At 45.6% G+C, this 20,987-nt stretch overlaps 1 protein-coding gene across 1 annotated transcript in view; it reads left to right on the top strand.

Annotated features, from left to right (window-relative positions):
* The window catches only part of SNX22 (sorting nexin 22), a 168,964-nt gene extending 149,115 nt beyond the window's left edge, over nt 1–19,849 (top strand). Inside the window, exons 6-7 of the mRNA XM_085643995.1 lie at nt 14,870–14,937; nt 18,426–19,849. Coding sequence (XP_085500121.1) covers nt 14,870–14,937; nt 18,426–18,547 — 190 coding nt within the window. The 3' untranslated portion in view covers nt 18,548–19,849. The remainder of the gene's footprint in view (nt 1–14,869; nt 14,938–18,425) is intronic.
* The last annotated feature ends 1,138 nt before the right edge of the window (nt 19,850–20,987 follow it).

The raw sequence follows: 20,987 nt of genomic DNA, 5'->3' as shown, positions 1-20,987 counted from the left end.
GAATAGGCCGGATATTCCATTCCTAAATATGAAAGGCCACCGGCTTTATATGGTTCACTTATGCCATTTTACAGTCCAGGCAAGTAGGCCCTGATTCTGTCATCAAACTCTTCTTGCCTTCTGCCTCTGAAAGCTCCAGTCTGAGCCTGCATCTGTGACCATGAACTTTGTCTCATTCTCTGCGCGGCTCACGAAGCCTGACATCAGCCTATTCTCTGCCAAGAACTGTATTTCACCTTCGAATTATCTGCTTCCCCCTCAGCCGATGCATTCCTGCCTAGTAGTTTAAGTAAACATTCTTCCAGTTACCAAGCAAAAGGCCCGGCTTCTCTGTCTTTATACAAGTAATTCATAGCCCTGTTACTATGGAAGATTCCTGCCTCCGCATTTAGTGTAGACACTTAGACGCTTGTACACGCACACACAGTCAGTATAGAATAGATTCTGTCCGAGAGTCCTTCTTTTGTGGATAACATAGTTCTTTAAACATAGGATGTTAGATATGATTTGGGATTAGGTTGACTTGACCCCCCAGACTTCTTGTCTCCACATGTAGAGCTAAATGTCAAGTCCCCTTCACCCCCTAGTTACACGTCAATTACACGTCATGTTGCTGCGCGCGCATCTATGCCAAGTATTATCTTATGGATCCACCTATATGTGACATCATAACCAATTATGTTCCTTTTTACTCCTTATTACACCCATTTTTTGGTTACGCAGATAAATCGTCATTTTCCTTATCAATTGTTACGCCTATTGCATTCGCTTCATTGTAATGTATGATCTATAAAAGTCATTTCATGTCAATAATGTATGTACTTCACTTCCTGACCCTCCGTGGTGATGGAACTTGGAGCAACCGATTATAATCGTTCATTGGAATAAAGCCCATTCCGAACCTCTAATACCACGGATTCTGCCTCTCATTTTACTGAGCTATTTTATTATGTTTCCGTATCAAATTAAGTCCCGGTAATGTATTTTATTTACCACACTTGGAGAGAAAATGGTCAACGTTTTAAGCAAGGCACAGACTGGTATAGGTCTGCCCTCTAAAGTCAGGGCAAACCAGATTTTTCTGGCTTCCCTAAAGGACCCTTTTATTACAAAATAAACAGTGGACATCTTAGTGTCAGCATAAGGTGATTGAATTGTTACACAGGTTTACAAATTATAATACAGAATGTAATGCAGCATCATCGAGCACCATTCTAATACCATCCCCAAAATGAATATTAATATACCCCATTTTGACCTAATGTAATTGGAAGTGACTGTACAAATCTAATTACACTTAAAACAATGACAGAGCTTATGCTTGAATAGACCTACAGAGGCGCAGGCAGGAAGAGCCCTAATTTGTTTATAAAGGTTTCCTCCAGAGTTCATCAAGAACAGCATGTCAACACATAGCATTATAATAAAGTAATGTTTTCTACATGCAATGAGAGGAGAACTGAAAACACACATCATGGCTGCGCTGAAATTCAAAATGGAGGTTAGGCCAAGATTGTCCATAGTTTATTCAAGCACAGTTATGCTAAGTGCAGTGTTTTCGTGTTTAATTAAAAATGTTCATGATATTGAGTACACATTATTTATAAATCAGAAAATATCTTTATCACCTCTAACATTTCATGTGTTAGCACATGAAAACAGACCATTTTGCTTTGCCACTTAATTTAGTGGCTGGTCTGTCTTACATCAGTGTGATGCATATCACTGCCCGAGGAATAGCATGGCTTTGCTCTGTTGCTCCACCAAACTGCACTGTAACCTGTGTTATACTGGACATGGCATCCACAGTGTCCCAAAATATTCTGTTATCTTTTAGTAGAAAAGATCCAATAAGGGAAGCAGCCAGCATGCATACACTGTGCCAACCTAAAGAGATTTGTTTTACTTCATTGTGTCTACTTTATAGACTATGTGCTTTTCGCTGCAGCCATCCGATCTGCCAGCTGCAACCTTGGATAGGTAATTAGGCGGTGTACTAATTAATTTACTTAACGTGGGGCCTGATGTCGCTAATGTACTGTGGTGATATGTTGATATCGATAGCAATGTTTTTTGTGATATTATGTAATTGCAAATGCATAAATAAGCTACAGCTCATCCCAAAACTCATTCTATTACTAAGATGGCCCGCATAAACCATTCTCGACTCTTTACTCCTCTATCCCTCCTTAACCCACCCAAACCTCATTTTATGACTATGATCTGCAAAATAATACTTCCTAGAATCTTCTATCCTGTATCCCTCCTCATCCAAAAACCTAATTTTAACACTATGGTCTCCCTTATAACACTATCTAGACTATTCTAAAGTCAGGGCAAACCAGATTTTTCTGGCTTTCCTAAAGGACCCTTTTATAACAAAATAAACAGTGGACATCTTAGTGTCAGCATAAGGTGATTGAATTGTTACACAGGTTTACAAATTAGAATACAGAATGTAATGCAGCATCATCGAGCACCATCCTAATACCATCACCTAAATGAATATTAATATGCCCCATTGTGACCTAATGTAATTGGATGTGACTGTACAAATCTAATTACACTTAAAACAATGACAGAGCTTATGCTTGAATAGACCTACAGAGGCGCAGGCAGGAAGAGCCCTGATTTGTTGATAAAGGTTTCCTCCAGAGTTCATCAAGAACAGCATGTCAACACATAGCATTATAATAAAGTAATGTTTTCTACATGCAATGAGAAACCGTCCCTAGCAAACAGCTCGACCGCACTCCCCTCTACCCCCAGGGGAGGCCACCGAGCAGTTTGCCAGGGCAGGTTTTGGTGCCTTGTCCGGCCCTGCCTCCCCTCCCCTTGCTGCAGGATAGAAGGGCTCTCACACTTCCTTTTTTCCTATTACATATTATTGGGTCGCGTCGTGAATAACTACTTTAGAGGCAGATTGCCCTTTTCATAGAAGTCTTACGCTAAATTTACCTGGCTCTCTTATATAATTTGTGCCCGGAGAAGTGATAGTGAGGCTCTGATGCCACAGATGCTGTACATGCCAGCTCCCCATGGACAAATTATGTAGCATAATTGGGTGCACCAGTTTTTTTCAGCAAAGAGGCATTGCCTCTACACAGTAGGGCAACCCTACTGTTTCCCAGCAGCATGGGTATCCACATGACAATCACTCACAGCTCAAACTCCGACTGTAAGTACTCAATCTCAGGTGCAAAGGAGTGCCCTGTCTGCCAAAATCTCAGACCGCCCTCCTCATTTATAGACGGGTGACCATACACTTTTAGTTGGCTGAGCTTCCCTGTTGGCTCCTTCTACAGAAAGCTTCCCCTGATGGATCAACGAAGTAGGGGCCGTCAGAAGAAGGGCATTACACTGTCTATATCTAGGGCGGACGGCATTACACTGTATTTATAAGGTGGACGGCATGACACTGTCTATATTAAGGGTGGACGGCATTACACTGTATTTATAGGGTGGACGGCATTACACTGTCTATATTAAGGGTGGACGGCATTACACTGTCTATATTAAGGGTGGACGGCATTACACTGTATTTATAAGGTGGACGGCATGACACTGTCTATATTAAGGGTGGACGGCATTACACTGTATTTATAGGGTGGACGGCATTACACTGTCTATATTAAGGGTGGATGGCATTACACTGTATTTATAGGGTGGACAGCATTGCACGGTCTATATCTAGGGTGGACGGCATTACACTGTATTTATAGGGTGGACAGCATTAGACTGTCTATATTAAGGGTGGACGGCATTACACTGTATTTATAGGGTGGACGGCATTACACTGTCTAAATTAAGGGTGGACGGCATTACACTGTATTTATAGGGTGGACAGCATTGCACGGTCTATATCTAGGGTGGACGGCATTGCACTGTATTTATAGGGTGGACGGCATTAAACTGTCTATATTAAGGGTGGACGGCATTACACTGTAGTTATAGGGTGGACGGCATTACACTGTCTATATTAAGGGTGGACGGCATTACACTGTAGTTATAGGGTGGACGGCATTGCACGGTCTATATCTAGGGTGGACGGCATTACACTGTATTTATAGGGTGGACGGCATTACACTGTCTATATTAAGGGTGGACGGCATTACACTGTATTTATAGGGTGGACGGCATTACACTGTCTATATTAAGGGTGGACGGCATTGCACTGTATTTATAGGGTGGACGGCATTACACTGTCTATATTAAGGGTGGACGGCATTACACTGTATTTATAGGGTGGACAGCATTGCACGGTCTTTATCTAGGGTGGACGGCATTACACTGTATTTATGGGGTGGACAGCATTAGACTGTCTATATTAAGGGTGGACGGCATTACACTGTATTTATAGGGTGGACGGCATTACACTGTCTATATTAAGGGTGGACGACATTACACTGTATTTATAGGGTGGACAGCATTGCACGGTCTATATCTAGGGTGGACGGCATTACACTGTATTTATAGGGTGGACGGCATTACACTGTCTATATTAAGGGTGGACGGCATTACACTGTATTTATAGGGTGGACGGCATTACACTGTCTATATTAAGGGTGGACGGCATTGCACTGTATTTATAGGGTGGACGGCATTACACTGTCTATATTAAGGGTGGACGGCATTACACTGTATTTATAGGGTGGACAGCATTGCACGGTCTTTATCTAGGGTGGACGGCATTACACTGTATTTATGGGGTGGACAGCATTAGACTGTCTATATTAAGGGTGGACGGCATTACACTGTATTTATAGGCTTGACGGCATTACACTGTCTATATTAAGGGTGGACGACATTACACTGTATTTATAGGGTGGACAGCATTGCACGGTCTATATCTAGGGTGGACGGCATTACACTGTATTTATAGGGTGGACGGCATTACACTGTCTATATTAAGGGTGGACGGCAGTACACTGTAGTTATAGGGTGGACGGCATTACACGGTCTATATTAAGGGTGGACGGCATTACACTGTATTTATAGGGTGGACGGCATTGCACGGTCTATATCTAGGGTGGACGGCATTACACTGTATTTATAGGGTGGACGGCATTGCACGGTCTATATCTAGGGTGGACAGTGTGGTGTCCTTTTTTCTGTCCGTCAACGCCAGGAAATCCTGGCAGTAAAGGACTGAAAAATAATAATGCGCCCCACCCCCACCCCACAGAGCATGGAAAAAATCTCCCAGCATGTGGTGGATCATTCGTTTTTTGTTTTTCAAAAGCAGACTCCCACTGAAATGGGAAAAGTTCGGTGGACGCCCCTGAAAACAGACGGCGGCCGTTCGCCAAACTGTTTGCACCTTGAAGAGAACCACTATGAAAACGGTTCCTTTCAATGTACAGAGAATGACCCCAGGCTTGATGCAACACAAAAAGAAGGCACAAAAAGATGCAACACAAAAAGATCTACTTTAAATGATGACCATCAGCCACCCTGATGTCCTCCGTCACCCTGATATACTGTGGTACGTCTGCCAAAGCCTAAACCGGCCCTTAGTGACATGTTTGAAATACAGAAGTATACATTTATGCAATACTACTGAATGATCTTATGGCGCCACCTGGTGCTTTAATTTTACATTGCATTATAAAAAATAAAATAAAATTGTAATATCAGACACTTTAGGGCAGATTTACAAGCCCCTTGCGCCACTTTTGCGTCAGTTCTCCGATGTTAAAAGTGACGCAAAAGTGGCGCAGGGGACTTGTAAATCTGCCCCTTTGGGTTTTATTTAAGGGCCCTTGTGTCACTTTTGCGCCGCCGGTGCATCACTTTTTGTGCAGCGGTGTAAAAATTCGCCATGTTGCGCCATATTTACAAAGTGGAGTCCAATCAGTGGACAGTGACACAAACCCAATATTCTTCCATCGTGAGCCGAAGGTGCAGATTTAGTTGGGCTGCAGGCAGGGGCTCAGTTGGTCAGTACGATTGGAGAGGGGTGGTGGGGGTAGGGGTGAGGGTTGGGGAGGCTTCAGATTTCCCAAAAATGATGCCAGCATATAATGTTAAAATACATTATACGACAAGCAGGGCGCTTGTGAGGGGCCTAATGAGCAGTGAAAAGGGAGAAGAATGCTGATCGGTAGGATTACTATGAGAGAAAATACAATATTTTGTCAAATAAGCAACATTTTTTAGGACTTTCAAAACAGAGTGGGAGAGTGTGTGTGCGATTTTGTCTGTGTGTGTAGAAATTCCTAATGCAATCCGACAGACATCTCCCGAAACCTGACTGAAAGCCCCTGTACATAGCTGCCACGTTTTCTGATCGCATTTGAGTGATATTATCAACGTTTAAAGTGTGCTCGTGAGTTACATTCCATACCTTTTGTGTGACACTTAGTGTGAAACTTAATTGGGATTAAAAACAGATGCAAAAATCCCTGTAATAAGATACATTTAAGAAATTATCCTCATTGGTACAACATGAAACTCTAGTAGAAAGTGCCAATTTATTTTTGTTCAAATGTTCTTGCCTGCACTGAGGCATTGCTGCCCACTGGCAGGAGACTGCCATAAAATTTAAAGTTACCTGCATCTGCAGAGAGCCGGGACTCTCATCAGCAGCCTTATGAAATAGTGCACACTGTTTGGAGGCGTAACCATGTTGCCTTCTGATACTTTGCATCAGGTAGGTCTTCTCATGCATCTACCCATGGATTTTGATGCAAACTCATATTTACAAAGAGTTTCATACATGGGTTTGTGCCAAAATGGTGCTCCTACCTGAGGCTGGCGTTCTGCGGAAAAGTATTTTTAATTGTCCTTGTTATTTCTTCCTTGCTGGATAGTTTTTGTTCACATACTTTTTGTGTAGGAAGGTACCTCTTTCTGCACAAAAACTATCCTGACCATAACGGAGATGACCTTGCGCTATGGCGCAATGGTGCCTGCTTTGGCACTAGGCAGTCCAAAGTGTGCCAGTGCATGTAGAGAGCAGAACTGTACCATTTCTTTGAAGATATGACGCAGTTTTGTTCTTTTCGGGTGACACCGCACAATGCAGCAATTTTGCTAGCTGTCCTGCGTTACGCCATTTCTGTGAAAATATGCCCTTTAGTGACCGGTTTACCGAAAAAGTAGCAAATCTGCACCTATAGAAGAATGGATGCAAATGTACTCCTTTTTTTTAAAAATTGACAAACATTTAGACTAGTAGGCTTGGAAAGCTATGCCAGTCTCAGGTTTCCAGGCATACTACTGGCAATTAAACACTCAAAAGTTGATTGAACGAATGCTTGAAAATTCTCTGGCTACTAGCAATCCCTCGGGGTAGCATTCCAATCCATTGTTTTCACTCACTGAGCCACTCTAGACATAAGGCCTGATTTAGGATTTAGCAGATGGAGTAAAGGCAGACAGGGTGGCGCAGGTCTTTACGGTATTTAATCTGCCCCCAAACTTTAGAGATATCTACCAGCCTTGTGGACATCTCTATACATTGTCAAGAACCACCGTCATGGTGGTTCCTGTCAATGTAAGTAAACTTTAATGGACAGCTCCCCCAAACATAAATGCTTGCTGTCAAACTTTTCAAAAGTATTTATTTTTCATAAACAAACTCCCAAAGTGGAAGTTTGTTACTGAAAAATGTTAAAACACTGATGACCTCCACACCCGTTTTCTCATGGTGCGGAGTTTATTTTTCTTTTCATACTGTCCCTCACCACCAGGATATACCTGGTGGTTATGGACATTAAAAAAAAAGCCATCAGACTGCCCACTGTGAATGGGGCGGACGGCCAGATGACTTATTTCAGATAGCACTTACTCCATCGCGCTGTCAAAAGAAGTTTTACACTGCCAGAATGAATTTTACTCCATCGGCGTAAAACGCCAGGTCCACCCGACTCCAAATTAGGCAGGCAGATATTCAGTTTGGCGGAAAGGGTTACTGTTGCAAGAGTACATTTATGGCAAAGCCTAAATCAGCCTCAGAGGCCCGCCTCATGCAAAACAGTGCTTTTTTTGTAGTTGGGACATTTGAGTTTCACCAAAAACCCACCCCCTCCCCCACCCCCACATCTCACTAACTAAGCTGCGCCTCTGAGTGCAGTTGTCTTCAATTGCAAGCCTTTTTTTAATCGAAATGAATTAATTTATCATCAGCGTACATTTGGAGCGTCACAATCCCAAGAAACACCCATCGATGTAAAAAGGCAGGCAGGAAAGTGATGACTTCTGAGGTAAGCCACAGGACACCTACAGAGCTAATGATTATAATGGCGAATCTGGGTACTCCTCTGCAGTATGAGAGGAAGGATTCCATTCGCTGGTGAAGCGCGCGACTCCAGCACCCCCGTGAAGGCTGCTCAACAGTCTGTCGTGTTCGCACTGGGACAGGCTGCTGAGCACGTGAGCCATGCTGGTACAACAGCCATTCTTGTCTGATGTTAGCTAGTACGCTTTCTGTGTCCCTCACAGGCCAGACCTGGACATTATGCTAACAGGCCACATTTACAGCAGAAGGGTGCTACGCCAGAACGAAGTAGCATCATTTAACCACAGTAAACATGATGCATCATTGTTTGAAATGCAGATAATATGGAAGTATATAGGGTGTGTTACCTATTCAAAATATCACGTCAGGAGATGTAGCTGCTGAGACAATTTTGTGGGATTCTTGATGTAGTTGCAAGTTTGTTCCTTAAACGTTCCTTAAACGTGTTCTGCTGCTGACCCCCACAAAGTCCCGACTCAAGAAATAACAAGCATTTACAATGCAATGGTCTCGGCATTGGTAAAATTAGAGCTATTGGCATTGCTCATGACATTATTTTTGTTTATGTTTTTGTTTTTAAAACATTTAAAGAAACGGCATTGTCATGAGCAATGCCAATAGCTCTAACTTTAACAATGCCGAGACCGTTGCATTGTAAATGCTTGTTAGCCATGCTGTAATGCGGCATGGCTGAAAAGAAGGTATTTAAAAAAAAAAAAACACTCTTGTGGCATTTTGAAGGCACACGCTAATGTGGATGCTGGCGCCTAGAAAACAAGGTGAACATTTTTGTTTGCTTTTTATTTACAAATTCAAGGTGAATTAGTAAATAAAAGTTGTACGAAATGCAATTTTTTGATATAGCGCTAATTGTGCCTTTTAATTTTTTTTTAAAAAACAGGGGAGTGAGTAGGGGGGTGGTGAGTGCTACTGTATAGGTGCTGCCCTGGGACACAACCCAAACTGTACTTTTTGGCGCCCGAGAAGATTTTTGTGAGTACCCACAGTCCGGAGTATGCCAATTAGCCAACACAAACCCTTCTGCACATTCTCCAGAGTAAATTTTGGGTTTGATTATGAAGCAAATGTGTGCCACACCTCAAATGTGATTTTGCAACATTTTATCCTTTGGGTCGCAATGCTCGCATGGCATCAACCAAGCTCCTAGGCTCATTGCGGAATATCTTGATTACCAATACCATGGCCAAAGATCAGATGACGCTTCTTTCATAGGAAGGCAGAAGCAGGCGGGTCAGGCCTTGAGCTTTATTTGCTTCCCATCAAAAGTGATGCGGTATCACAGCTCTGCTGAGAAGTGCAGGTACTCTCCCTCTCAAAATGTAAACAAATGCATGTACTAAGTACCTGAGAGCACCGGCCTATTTAACTACTTCAGTCCCAAGAACATGAACAAGCGGGAATAAATCCGGCACAAACATAATACAGTGATGGAGAACGGTTAGTATGACGGATTGTGTATGGGGAGGGATGAGTGAATTGTGGACATTAGTCGGCCAGGGAGATCTCCTCACAAAGGACTGATCCATTCAGGGCGCCAGAGGGAATTTAATTAGGTCGTTTTCTACTATGTGGGAAGCTGTGAACACATGATGTTATTTAACCAGTAGAAGGGTAACGTTTATTGCCAAAAATACAGTTTTGAGGAGAATAAAAATATATTTTAATTTTAAAATCTGGCATAATACACACTTTCAGGATACCAATGACTGGACGTAAAAAATACTGTAGGACAGCTGCGTAGAACCTCCCCCGTGGGATGTGCAGATTATATACATATAGTCTGCTTTTGAATCACAGGCTAGGCCAGAAAAGACCTGCACATGGAGGGCAGAGGTGTGCCACTGAAGTCCCAGACACAACTGGCACGTGTAGGGCAGAGGTCCTACATACCCACTGACCCAAAACAAACAAAGGAGCTCCTCTCTCACTTCAGACAGGACAGGGCGGTGCGCGAGCTCACTGCTTCCTCTCTGCAGAGGGTGCGCGCGGCTGCCGCTTCCTCTGTGCCAGCCTCCCAGTAATGCCAGCAGGAAGCAATATTCAGGACTGTGGAAGCACGGGGGGAGGGGGGGCTGCGCAGAATCTCGTGACCCGCCCGTGGTTATGCCTCGATCTCCTCGAGACGGATTTCGGAAGCTTTCTTGGAAACATCAAAGAGCCTTACTTACCCCTTGCCCCATCACATTTGAAGTCTGCTAGACTTTGGCCCGAGCCCTGCGAAATATGAAAATCACACCAACCAACGCCCCACAGAAAGCGCCTATCGCCGAATACTACGTTCCTACAATGAATTCTGAGCAGAGATTGATAAAGATGGAGTTAGGGGGCTGCAAGGGAAGGGGGTGAAGACTGAACGGGCTAACCACCCCCACGCCCCCTCCTGTCACACACTTCTCCCAAACTCAGTGTTCGAACCAAACTGGAGACCACGCAGAGTGCAGCAGAGGCAAGAAAAGAGACTACACAAGTCCCGCAGTCCATCCTCCACAAACCATCCAGCGTCTGACTCGTAAACAAAGAAGCCCGAGCCCAGGAGTGAGGGGGAGGGCACAGAGGCGCACCAGGACGCGAGGAGGATTCGAACAGAACAAAGGGGAGGCATATGTGGCAGCCTCAGAACGTGGGTTCTTTTGGTGGGGGGCGGCATCAGTGCACAGCGGGTATACCATGAATTACGGGTTCAGAGAAGGAGAGTCACGAGGTAGGTGGGGGGGGGCAGTCGCACAGGGACAGCTGGCAGAAAACGAAGTGGAGCCCTCGTGGGAGAAGGAAAGGGACAATGGGAAGTGGGGGTATGTAAGGGGGAGCAGCGAGGAGAGCAGAAACAAGAGCAAGCACACACCACCGCCTTTCTCAGAGAAAGGCAGCGTCGTTTTCGGATTCGGGGGCGTGTTTTGCTGTTGTCTCCTCCCTGAGACTTTTCGCAAAAACCACGCCCCACGATCCGAAAAGGACGGGGCCTGATCGGAGTGACTGACCTCTTCTCCAGTGGCTGGCCAGCATTTACGAGGCCAGCCAATGGAGAACAGGGGAGAAGAGGGGCTGGATCAAGCCCCTCTTCTCCAAGTCATTAAATCTCCGACTTCCGGTTCTGCCTTTCGGCAGACCGGTAGTCCTCGACCTAAAAATGAACATTGGCTAAACCTTACAGGCAGTACCGGAATCGGAACACACCCCTTGACAGATATCTTTAGCTACCCATTTAAAGTTTTGTTAAGTTGAGCCTACGAGAGCATGCGCTCTCGCTTCCGAGATTTTTGTGTTCAGTAATGGGCTCGAAACCCACACATAGCTTACCATTTGTTGGCATCATTGTCGCTCTTCTTTGCTGCCTTCTCATTGGGCAATGCTCACCTTGTGTTACTTCCTTTTCACGCCGTGGCGTATGGACCGAGAAAAGATTCCTTTGCTTTGATTAGTGCCCCTCCTCTGGCCATCTCCTGCTTGCCCCAGACTTTGCATTCCCATTCGCTAGCCGCGCGCCCTTTGCAGTCTTACCTGGGGGATTTTAACCCAGAATGAAGCCACAAGCTGAAGCGGTGAAGCACATTTTCACAGCTTTCAATGGCTGGCAAGCAATGGACTTCACAGTGCACATGACATCCCCAGTTAGCACAGCATGCCTCCTGTGAGCTGACGGTATGATGGGGCGCTACTTACCATGCGCTACGCTGGATGTGGTGATGGGCACAGTGCTTTCAGTGCCACCACAACACCTGCTACGATACCGTTGCTTGCCGGTGCTTTACATGCATCACCCATATAAGTTAATCTTCAGGGACATATACGTTAAATGCACCCTGCACACCTGCCCCAAAAGCTCCATCCCCAGTTTAAAGCAATTAGACGCATCTGAAAATGGAGCAAAAGGAATGTCATACACGAAGCACTGACCATGAACACATTTCCAACACAATTAGACTCGGGGTAATATTTAGCCTCCGTTCAGATTATGGCAACAAACATGAAAACCGAGCGCCAAACATGTCACTGAAACTCAAAGCACGGAGAGCGCCATGCGCATTCACCTCAGGAGTAAACAGATATGAGTCTGTACGTTGTCCTCCAAAAGACATCGATTAAATGTAACCCACAAAGTTGTGCTATGAGCAGCTCGGAAGTAAAGCAATGCACTTTCTTTAATAGCAAATATGCAATACAGCTTCTGATAACACCCAGAGACTATTTGATTCTCTGTCTTACTGTCTTATCCCAACTCCCACCTGCCTTGTCCCTTTCTTTAACGTATCCCAACCCCCTCCCTGTTTCTTATCATCTCGTCACTATAATGTGACCAGTGATGGCCATGTTATAGCACTTTTTAAAATCATCTTGTAATTTGCCGCCCCACACCCTCTATCCCTCTTGTAGGCACCCCCACATGATTGCCAAAGTCAATAGCTCGTCCATGGGCAACACCTATTGGCTTTGGCAATGTAGCTAGCGGCCACTAGCTGGTAAATGTACCTGCTGCAGCAAGAACTGACTGCCATCGCTTTCTATTCGACAGGGTTATTCAGACGCCCCCCTCCACACCCGCCCACCTATCAAAATGCATGCTGCGCTTCCCTCAACCATACAGAAAGGAGGGTCGGCTGGAGACTACAAATAGGCCCGGGCAGTCAAAAAAGTGGCCCAGATTCGCAGAATGCAGTGCTTTGCATTTAGTTAGGATCATGGTGTTGATGTTGGGAACAGTTTGTGATAGGTAACAATTTTTAAAGCTTGTGGCACCTGTAACTTTATTCATGACTAGAGAAACAATTATCCCATGCACATAACCCACAAATATCCTGACATTCAATTTCAGGGCTGTACATTTCTTTCTCACCCTTAGGTCCCAGAGCCTCCCACACATCCTCAAGTCCTAGCCAGTACCCACCCTCAGATCCCAGAATTCCCTGTCTGCCATCAGCCCCTAAAGTTCCTGTTCATCCGCAGGGATCCTCATTTCCCAGATCCCCAGAGGATCATACCTTAAGCTCTGGAGAAATCTGTGCACTCTCAGGGACCGGTGGGCCCTGCTCAGACTAAATCAGCAGCAAGACACCCTTTGAGGAGCGGGGCCCAATACACATGCTGTCACTCACTCATGCCGCGAGGCTCTCGCTCATCATCAGCTGGTCTCAGGATCCTTGACCTCATTTCACTCTTGGCTCCCCCAACACTCTGGCTCAGTCTCGGATCCCTAGCAGTGCTGCTCACTCTCGGGTGTCCTTGCAATGTTTCTCGCGCTCCGGGCCCCTGGTAGTCCTATTCGCCCTTAGGCCCTGCTTACTCTGACCTGGAAGATCCTTCTCCCTCTCGGTCATTGGCTCATGTGTACCATGTGTTTTTCCAAGGCTTCTGTTTACCCTAAACTCGACGGGTATTCTGCTCACCCAAAGGCCCCGAAGCTTCAATTCACCACCAGAACTTCTATGTCCTACTCAACCCAAGTACCATGAGTAGCCAACTGCAGTTTAACATTGGTCAAATCGGAAGATCAGTTTAGTGGAAGTAGCCAAGAACTTATGGATGGATTTCAACCAGCCCTTTCCATCATTGGTCTGTTACTGTGTCATTCACATTTTTCTTCCACGCACTACAGCTTACCGAATGGAGGACTAGGTCAGGTTCCCTCAGCACCATTCACTAATTTCAGTGCAAATAAATGCATTCGGCTCTCTCGCAAGAGCTCATCAACACACATCAACAAGCAACATAGTTCTCCTCAGTGGCCGGAGCTACTTCTGCAATGTGTGCTTTTAAAAACGAAAAAAGATTCTATTTTCCATATTGCAAGTCTCTGGCAGCTTCTGCAACAAGAAAGATTTACAAAAGCAATAACGAAACAAAATAATCACTGGAAAAGACAAAAGACTGCCTCCCAAACCGACACCTAGTGGCTTTGCAAATGTTTGTTTACTTTCTGTAGCTTCCCCTCCACGCCTTCCCTATAGTCCCTCAGCAGTAAATAGGAGGCTTTGTGAGGCTAAGAGTAGGCACACGTGTCAATCGTGTGATGCTACGGGGTCAGAGGTGGCATGATCTCACTGGAAGCTCTGCTACCGTCAGAATTTCATGAATCTGAGTCGATGAACCACTCTAGAGAGCAGTGCGACCTCGGTGCAGTACTGACAATTGATAAAAATTCCCTTTGGTAGCTACCAATAGGGGGAGAGTGAAGTATGGAAGACTATGAATGTAGAATGGACTGGAAAGTGATATGAGACCTTGGTGGTGGGTGGGGAGTGATGGTGTGTTCCAAGGCATGGGTGCAGAGGGGGTAAGGGTAGCATCTGCTTTTGGGTACCTGTCATTTCTAGGGGTATTTTTACATGTTTGTAGCTCATTCAAGGGATCCTAAATGTGTGTGGCATTTACACATGTGCTGTAATACCCAATGCGGTAGAGACATGAGTTACCACATAACTTAATTTAACGGCGGCTCATCACTAAAACCACTATTGCTTTGTGCACCCAGTGACTGAAGAGATAAAAGTCAATTGTTGAGTTAGTTAGTTCAAAGAGCAGCAACGTGTTGATTAGGTGTTAAATAGTGCGCTGTACAAATAACTCACAAATCATCACATTAATCCAACGTTTTACCGTCTTCCTCAACAGCCTCCTGCTTTGCCACCAACCCATGGTGGGCTTCCTCAGAGACCCCTATGTGCTTCACTCCTCGACAGGTGAGTTCAGCTACCTCCGGCAGGTGTGGTGCCAGTTCATTTGATTAGCAGCACGCGGGGGACTCCCCGAGCATGACCCCCATGGATCATACGGCACATTCAGAGCTGTGTCCCCGAGAAGGGTGACCCGTGCTCTGCCATCGCTCTTCTGTGTGTCCTTGGTGCCCCCATAGTATCCAATGCGGTCACCAACTTCCTGTCTAGCAGGCTGCATCCTGCAGGTTCTATGTCAAGGTATCTGTCTTTCTGTAGTAGCTTCTCTCACTGCACTTGTTGCTGTACAAACCAAACTAAATGTCAGTCTGTTGCCACCTCCTCCTAGCTGGTTGTCTAACCATCTTTATGTTTAGCTATCTGAGGGGCATATTTACAATAAAGTGGTGAAGTGTGTTGTTAAGCCAAGAAGGCTAACGACACGCTTTGGCACTTTAAAAACGCAGGGCTGCACCATATTTACTAGAACTTGGTGCAGTCCTGCATTTCCCCCTGTGCTGGCGCTAAATTAAGCTGCCTAGCGCCAACACAGGCACCCTTGCACCGTAGTGCAAGGGTGCCTGTGTTGAAGGGAAGATTGTTTATGTGCAGGAAGGTCCCCCTTCCTGCACATAAACAATCTTTAAATGCCGTTTTGTAACTTCTATGTGTGCTGCTTAATGCAGCACACATCAAAGTTGCAAAACAGCATTTTTTTTAAATGATTGTCTATGTGCAGGAAGGGGGACCTTCCTGCACATAAACAATCATAGGCAATTTTCTCTTTCTATGTGTACTGCACAAGGCAGCACACATGGAAACAGCAAAAACGAGGCGAAATAAAGCATTTCTCCTCATTTTGCATGTTTAAGACCAGGTTTTCCCTGATCTTAATTTTGGCACAGCCTCCTATTTACGCTGCCCTTGTAAGTAGGGGGCAGCGTCAAAATCAATGGGTGTTGCAGTGGAACGCCCACCGCAACACCCATTGACCTCCCCTTTTACGCTAAACACAGCGTAAAAGGGGGCCTTATTTACAAGGCAGCGTTAAGCTACATTGAGTGGCTTAACACTGCCTTGTAAATAAGGCCAGGCCCCTATCTCCATCACCATGTCATGGAAAGTGACGTTGTGGTGGTGATTGGGGCTTGTAAATATGCCCCTCAAGGCCTCTTGGCTTAACATCACGCTTCACCACTTTATTGTCAATATGACCCGGAGTCTCTTAGATCTCCCTCGCTCGCTCTTTCTTTATAGATGGGTCTCTAAGTTACTAACTCTCCCTGTTTCTCAGCAAAGCCCTCTAAGTATCGCTGTCTTGAAAGAAACATGGATCTTTAAAAATCTTTAATGATCTGTATGTATAAATGTAGCTGTTACTCTGTCACTTTCTTTATAGATGTTTCTCAAACTTTCTGTCTCTCTTTTCAATAGGAGCTCCAAGTTCCATATGTATGAGCGTTGTACTTGTGGCCTCCCAACAAGAGCAAGGGTATTTCTGCTAAGCTGCCGGGGCCAGCTGGCGCACACAGCCAACATACCACACTCACCGCTCACAGTTTTCCACTCACTCAATCAGTCTGGAAGACTAAGCAGAAATAAAGATGATAGGGCCTAGTTGATGAGGTTTTGACGTAGGTCAGCGCCTCAAGGGATGTTGCTGCGCTACCCTATGTCACAACAAAAGGGGCAGGAATGCGCCATATCTATGTGATATGGCGCACTCCTGTCCTTTTCCCCAGTGCCGGCACACAATGGGCTGTATCTGCCAACACAAGCACCCTTGCATATGTGCAAGGGAGTCTGCATTGCGGGGCTCTTTGATTTTGTACAGAAGGGAAACCTTCCTGCACAAAATTAATTAATTCAGGCGATTTCCTTTTTCTATGTGTGTTACAGAATGCAGCGCACAAAGAACAAGGAAAGCACAAGGAGAAATGAAAAATGTCTCCTTATTGCGCCTTCCTAACGCCACCCCTGAGCACATATTCATAACGCTATGAAAAGCCACGTAAAGTGACTTCCCGTGGCCTTATAAATATGCCGTGGCACATTACACCACCAGAACGTAAAGAAAAGTGATGTTCCGGCAGTGCAAACGTGGAGCTGGCCCATAGTGCATAGATGTAACAGCCCTACCCTTTTAATTCTAAGGAGGACATACTGTAGATGAAACAGCCGCCCAAGTCATTGCTCTGAATGTAACCCTCAGGAATGCCTCATGTGAGGATCAAGATCTGACACTCGCCTGCAATCGTTGCCGGGGTGCTGTTTTGGGACCTGGTTGTCTCAAGTGCTAGACAGGGTGATGGAGTGTAGTTGCCCCCAGTACATGGTGAAGCAGGCAAGCAAGTCTCTTTGGTAGCAGGACCATTGTATTTAAGGGCCATCATATCCTAAGTGTCTTTGGGGGGATCTCACATTGTAATGTCAGTTTCCTTAGCAAGAGTTAGCCTCAGCTCCTTTAGTGGACGCCTTTGTTTAAACTGAAGGAACAGGGCCGGGATTATTGGGAGAGCCTTGAAGGGTTCCCTCTTTGGCCTGATAATTTGGTCAATAGAGAGGCACTGGGTTGGCCAAGAGGATGACCATCCACAAGCATGTTGCTGGGCAAAGCCGGCTCTTACTTTGGCCCTGAGGTGCTAATAGTAGGGACTGTCTAACGTGTACAATTCGTAATTTGCAAAATGACTGTTTCCCTTTCCGCTGCACCTGATGAAGCCCCCTCTCTCACAAGATTGTGGTTTTTATTAATTAAAAAAATCACTCGGGCCATCCCCTCAGCTCTAAGTAGGGGTTCTACTAACCCACAGACTAAACGTGGTTTACACAAGATTAAATCCTTATTATAGAAAGGTATGATAGCTTAAGAGAAAATGGAGAGCAGCAATGTTCTCAAAGAACACATCTGTTACCAGATTATCTCTAGACTGAGTCATAGAGCATGCGGCTCGCACCCCAAAACAATTTATAACACTTTATTGACAGGAGTATTCAGTCATTCCAAATTGCTCTTTCCCATTTAGATCTCATTTAGCACTTATGACATCGTTTGCGATGTCGTTTATACCGTTTCGGTTAAATTTGCCAGGAATCCGATATATATATATTGTCAACACCTAACACTTATTTACCTCTGTAAGGGAACTTGCTCTTTTTCTGTGCTGATATTATTCATTTGCTTTTTTAAGTTTTACATGCTGCCGCATATGTTCCTCTGCACCTTCATGCTGAGGGGCGAGACAGTAATGAAAGCAATGCTTGGGAAAGACCCAGGCTCGGTAACACCACCCTAGTATCCCTGTGGCCCTCAGCACAAACAGCCAGATCTTCTGAGTATGAAAAATGCACCTGTACAGCTGCATACACTACCCAGTGGGCTGCTGATCAGATGATGCTAATTGGGGAACAAGGGTAACTGCACCTTCCCATGGTCATAGCTAGAGAAGGGTTTGCTGGATTGAATGGTCATGGACGGTTCACTAACACCTTTTATTCCTTTCTGTCTGCCGCAGATCCTTTCCCAGACATCATTGCAAGTGGAGTACAGCAAGGACTTCTTTCCACACAGAATGTCAATGAGAGCCCACACATGGAAACCAAGCTGGTGCAACCTCACCAGCACTCTGGACCCTGAAGGAGGGTGTGACACCGTACCCACCAATCAGAGCCTAGGACGGGGGCAGTCCTTGCTTATGAGAAACTTTGCTGCAGTAAATAATTGATGTGCTTCTCTTAAAGCGTTCTGACCCGATATGTGCCAGCCAGAGGTCTTGGTCCAGTTCATCTCCACAGATGCTGTGAATGTGTCGCTTTGTGAACTATCTTTGCAGCGGGTCATCCTGAGATGTATTTATTAGAAGGGCGTGATGTGGCCAAGCTCTGCATATCCCTGAGTGCAGACACCTGCTCGCTCTCTGTTCATGCAGGGGCAGTGAAGAGGAAGTAGTAGCTTTTTGAGCAGTATTTTGATCTGAATTGTGCACAATAGGATGGTTACTGGGGGAGTAGAAAGAACACCCAATGAGCCTGATTGGAAAATACAGGGGGATTCCACAGGAACCTTCTTCTTCCTGGTCAGTGACAATATTTGGCCTCTGGCAACAGCGCCTCAGTGTTATGAAGTTATGGATTGGCACCCCCGACTGGCAATACCACACAGATCCCTGCATGCTACTTCCTCTTCAGATACCTAGGCCAATGCTGCTGAGGTACATTCACTCGTTGCAATTGATTCAACCGGATAATCTGAGGTCAAACCAACCCACGCTAACCATGAACTCAAACTGGGCGGGTGTTCTGTTGATCCTTGCCAGTGGCCCCACATCGCATGCTCTCTAAGGGACGGCCATTGGAATCCTATTCTTTCAAGTCAATGAATGAGCCATCGCAGAGGCCAAAGGAAAATGGCAGTCTGTGGCTCCGCCTCCAAGTGGCTGCGGACCTTCTTTGCGATCTGCATTGAGCACTGTGGCATGAATTCAATGGTGCAGACAAGGGCATGAGTGCGAAAGCTAGAATCCCTCCATGCTTTAGTCCGATCCCGTTGGCTGGGTCGCCTCCATCCCCTGTGCCCTCTTTGGCTGGGATTCCTCTGTATTTTGGGCCCACTTTGGACTCATGGACAACCACCTAGGGTACTGTGGCCATCAGAAGTTACCATTTGGTGTCCTTGCCTATGTTGCAGTGCACGTGCTTAGTCATGTTTGCGTCACCTGCGGTGCCTCTGAGAACCAGGATTTGTAATATGAAGCGGTGTTTTGTTGTGTTTGGCATTTTCTTCTATTTACAGTGGCCCACCTGATAGGACAACATGATGAGGGCGGTAGGCACCGCCTAACTTTAACTGTCATTGAGTTCTTTATTTATTTAGAAGGAAAACTGAAGTGTTGAATTGTGTTATGGTTTTGAAAAAAAGTAAAATCTAAAAACAAATTGATTCGCGTGTCTCACCTGATCCTTTCTCTTGTTTGCCTTTCACTGAGATGCCGCCGTGTCTTGATTGTGTTAGATTTGAGAATATAAAAGTAACTTAGGGCAAAACATGCAGAGCTTGCTTTGCTGGAGACCACGGGGGAAAAAAACTGGTCAGATGTCACAGTAAAGGATCCCAGCATGGGAATAACTGTGCGACTCTAGCCTCATTGGATGGTACTCTTTCGGCACTAGGAAGATCTGTTTAATAAGACCTGTTTTAATGGAAGAGCTGGGGAAGGACAGATGCTTTATCAAACAGAACACAGGCAGGTATGTTTCAGGAGTAGCTTGCCCATCCAAAACCGAAAGAGTGAGACACACACACACCCACACACCCCACACACACACACACACACACACGCACACACACACACCTACCCACACACACCTCCCCCACACACACACACACCTCCCCACACACGCACACCTCCCCACACACACTCCTCCCCCCACACACACACATCTCCACCCCCATACACACACCTTCCCCACACACACACACATCTCCACCCCATACACACACCTCCCCACACACACACACCTCCCCACACACACACACACCTCCCCACACACACACACACCTCCCCACACACACACATCTCCCCCACACACACACCTCCCCACACACATACACTCACCTCCCCACACACACGCACTCTCTCTCTCATTTCACTCTGAGGTCCTTCCATTCAACATCCTCGCATCACTGTGCCTTTAAATGGATGTATGATGATACATCGCGGACATTGACATCGCGCGCGTTAAGCACGCCGCCAATACATCGCGTTAACCAGCACATCGGCATTTTTAACTCCGTGTGCCGTTGCAACGCAAGTGTGTTGCGGCCTATAGCCAAGTACGATACATCGCCAACGTTAACATTGGACGTGGTAACATCGCACGTCATAACATCGCGTCCCTGCACCCCCCCCCCCCCCTTAACCCTGACGGCAATTCTTTTATTTCTATTTCCCTTTTTTACATTTATTTTGGCTCTGTGTTTATTCCCTCAAAATACGTACATTTCAAACCTAACGTAATGTACTAATTTACCGCCACCCTTGTTTAAACTTATGGGTGGGATATAAAAGGTGTCAGCC

Source organism: Triturus cristatus, chromosome 3_1 (genome assembly GCF_964204655.1).
Source record: "Triturus cristatus chromosome 3_1, aTriCri1.1, whole genome shotgun sequence".
In the NCBI taxonomy this organism is placed as follows: Eukaryota; Metazoa; Chordata; class Amphibia; order Caudata; family Salamandridae; genus Triturus; species Triturus cristatus.
Note: the sequence above shows the minus strand (reverse complement) of the source record. Positions and strands in the feature narration are given on the sequence as shown.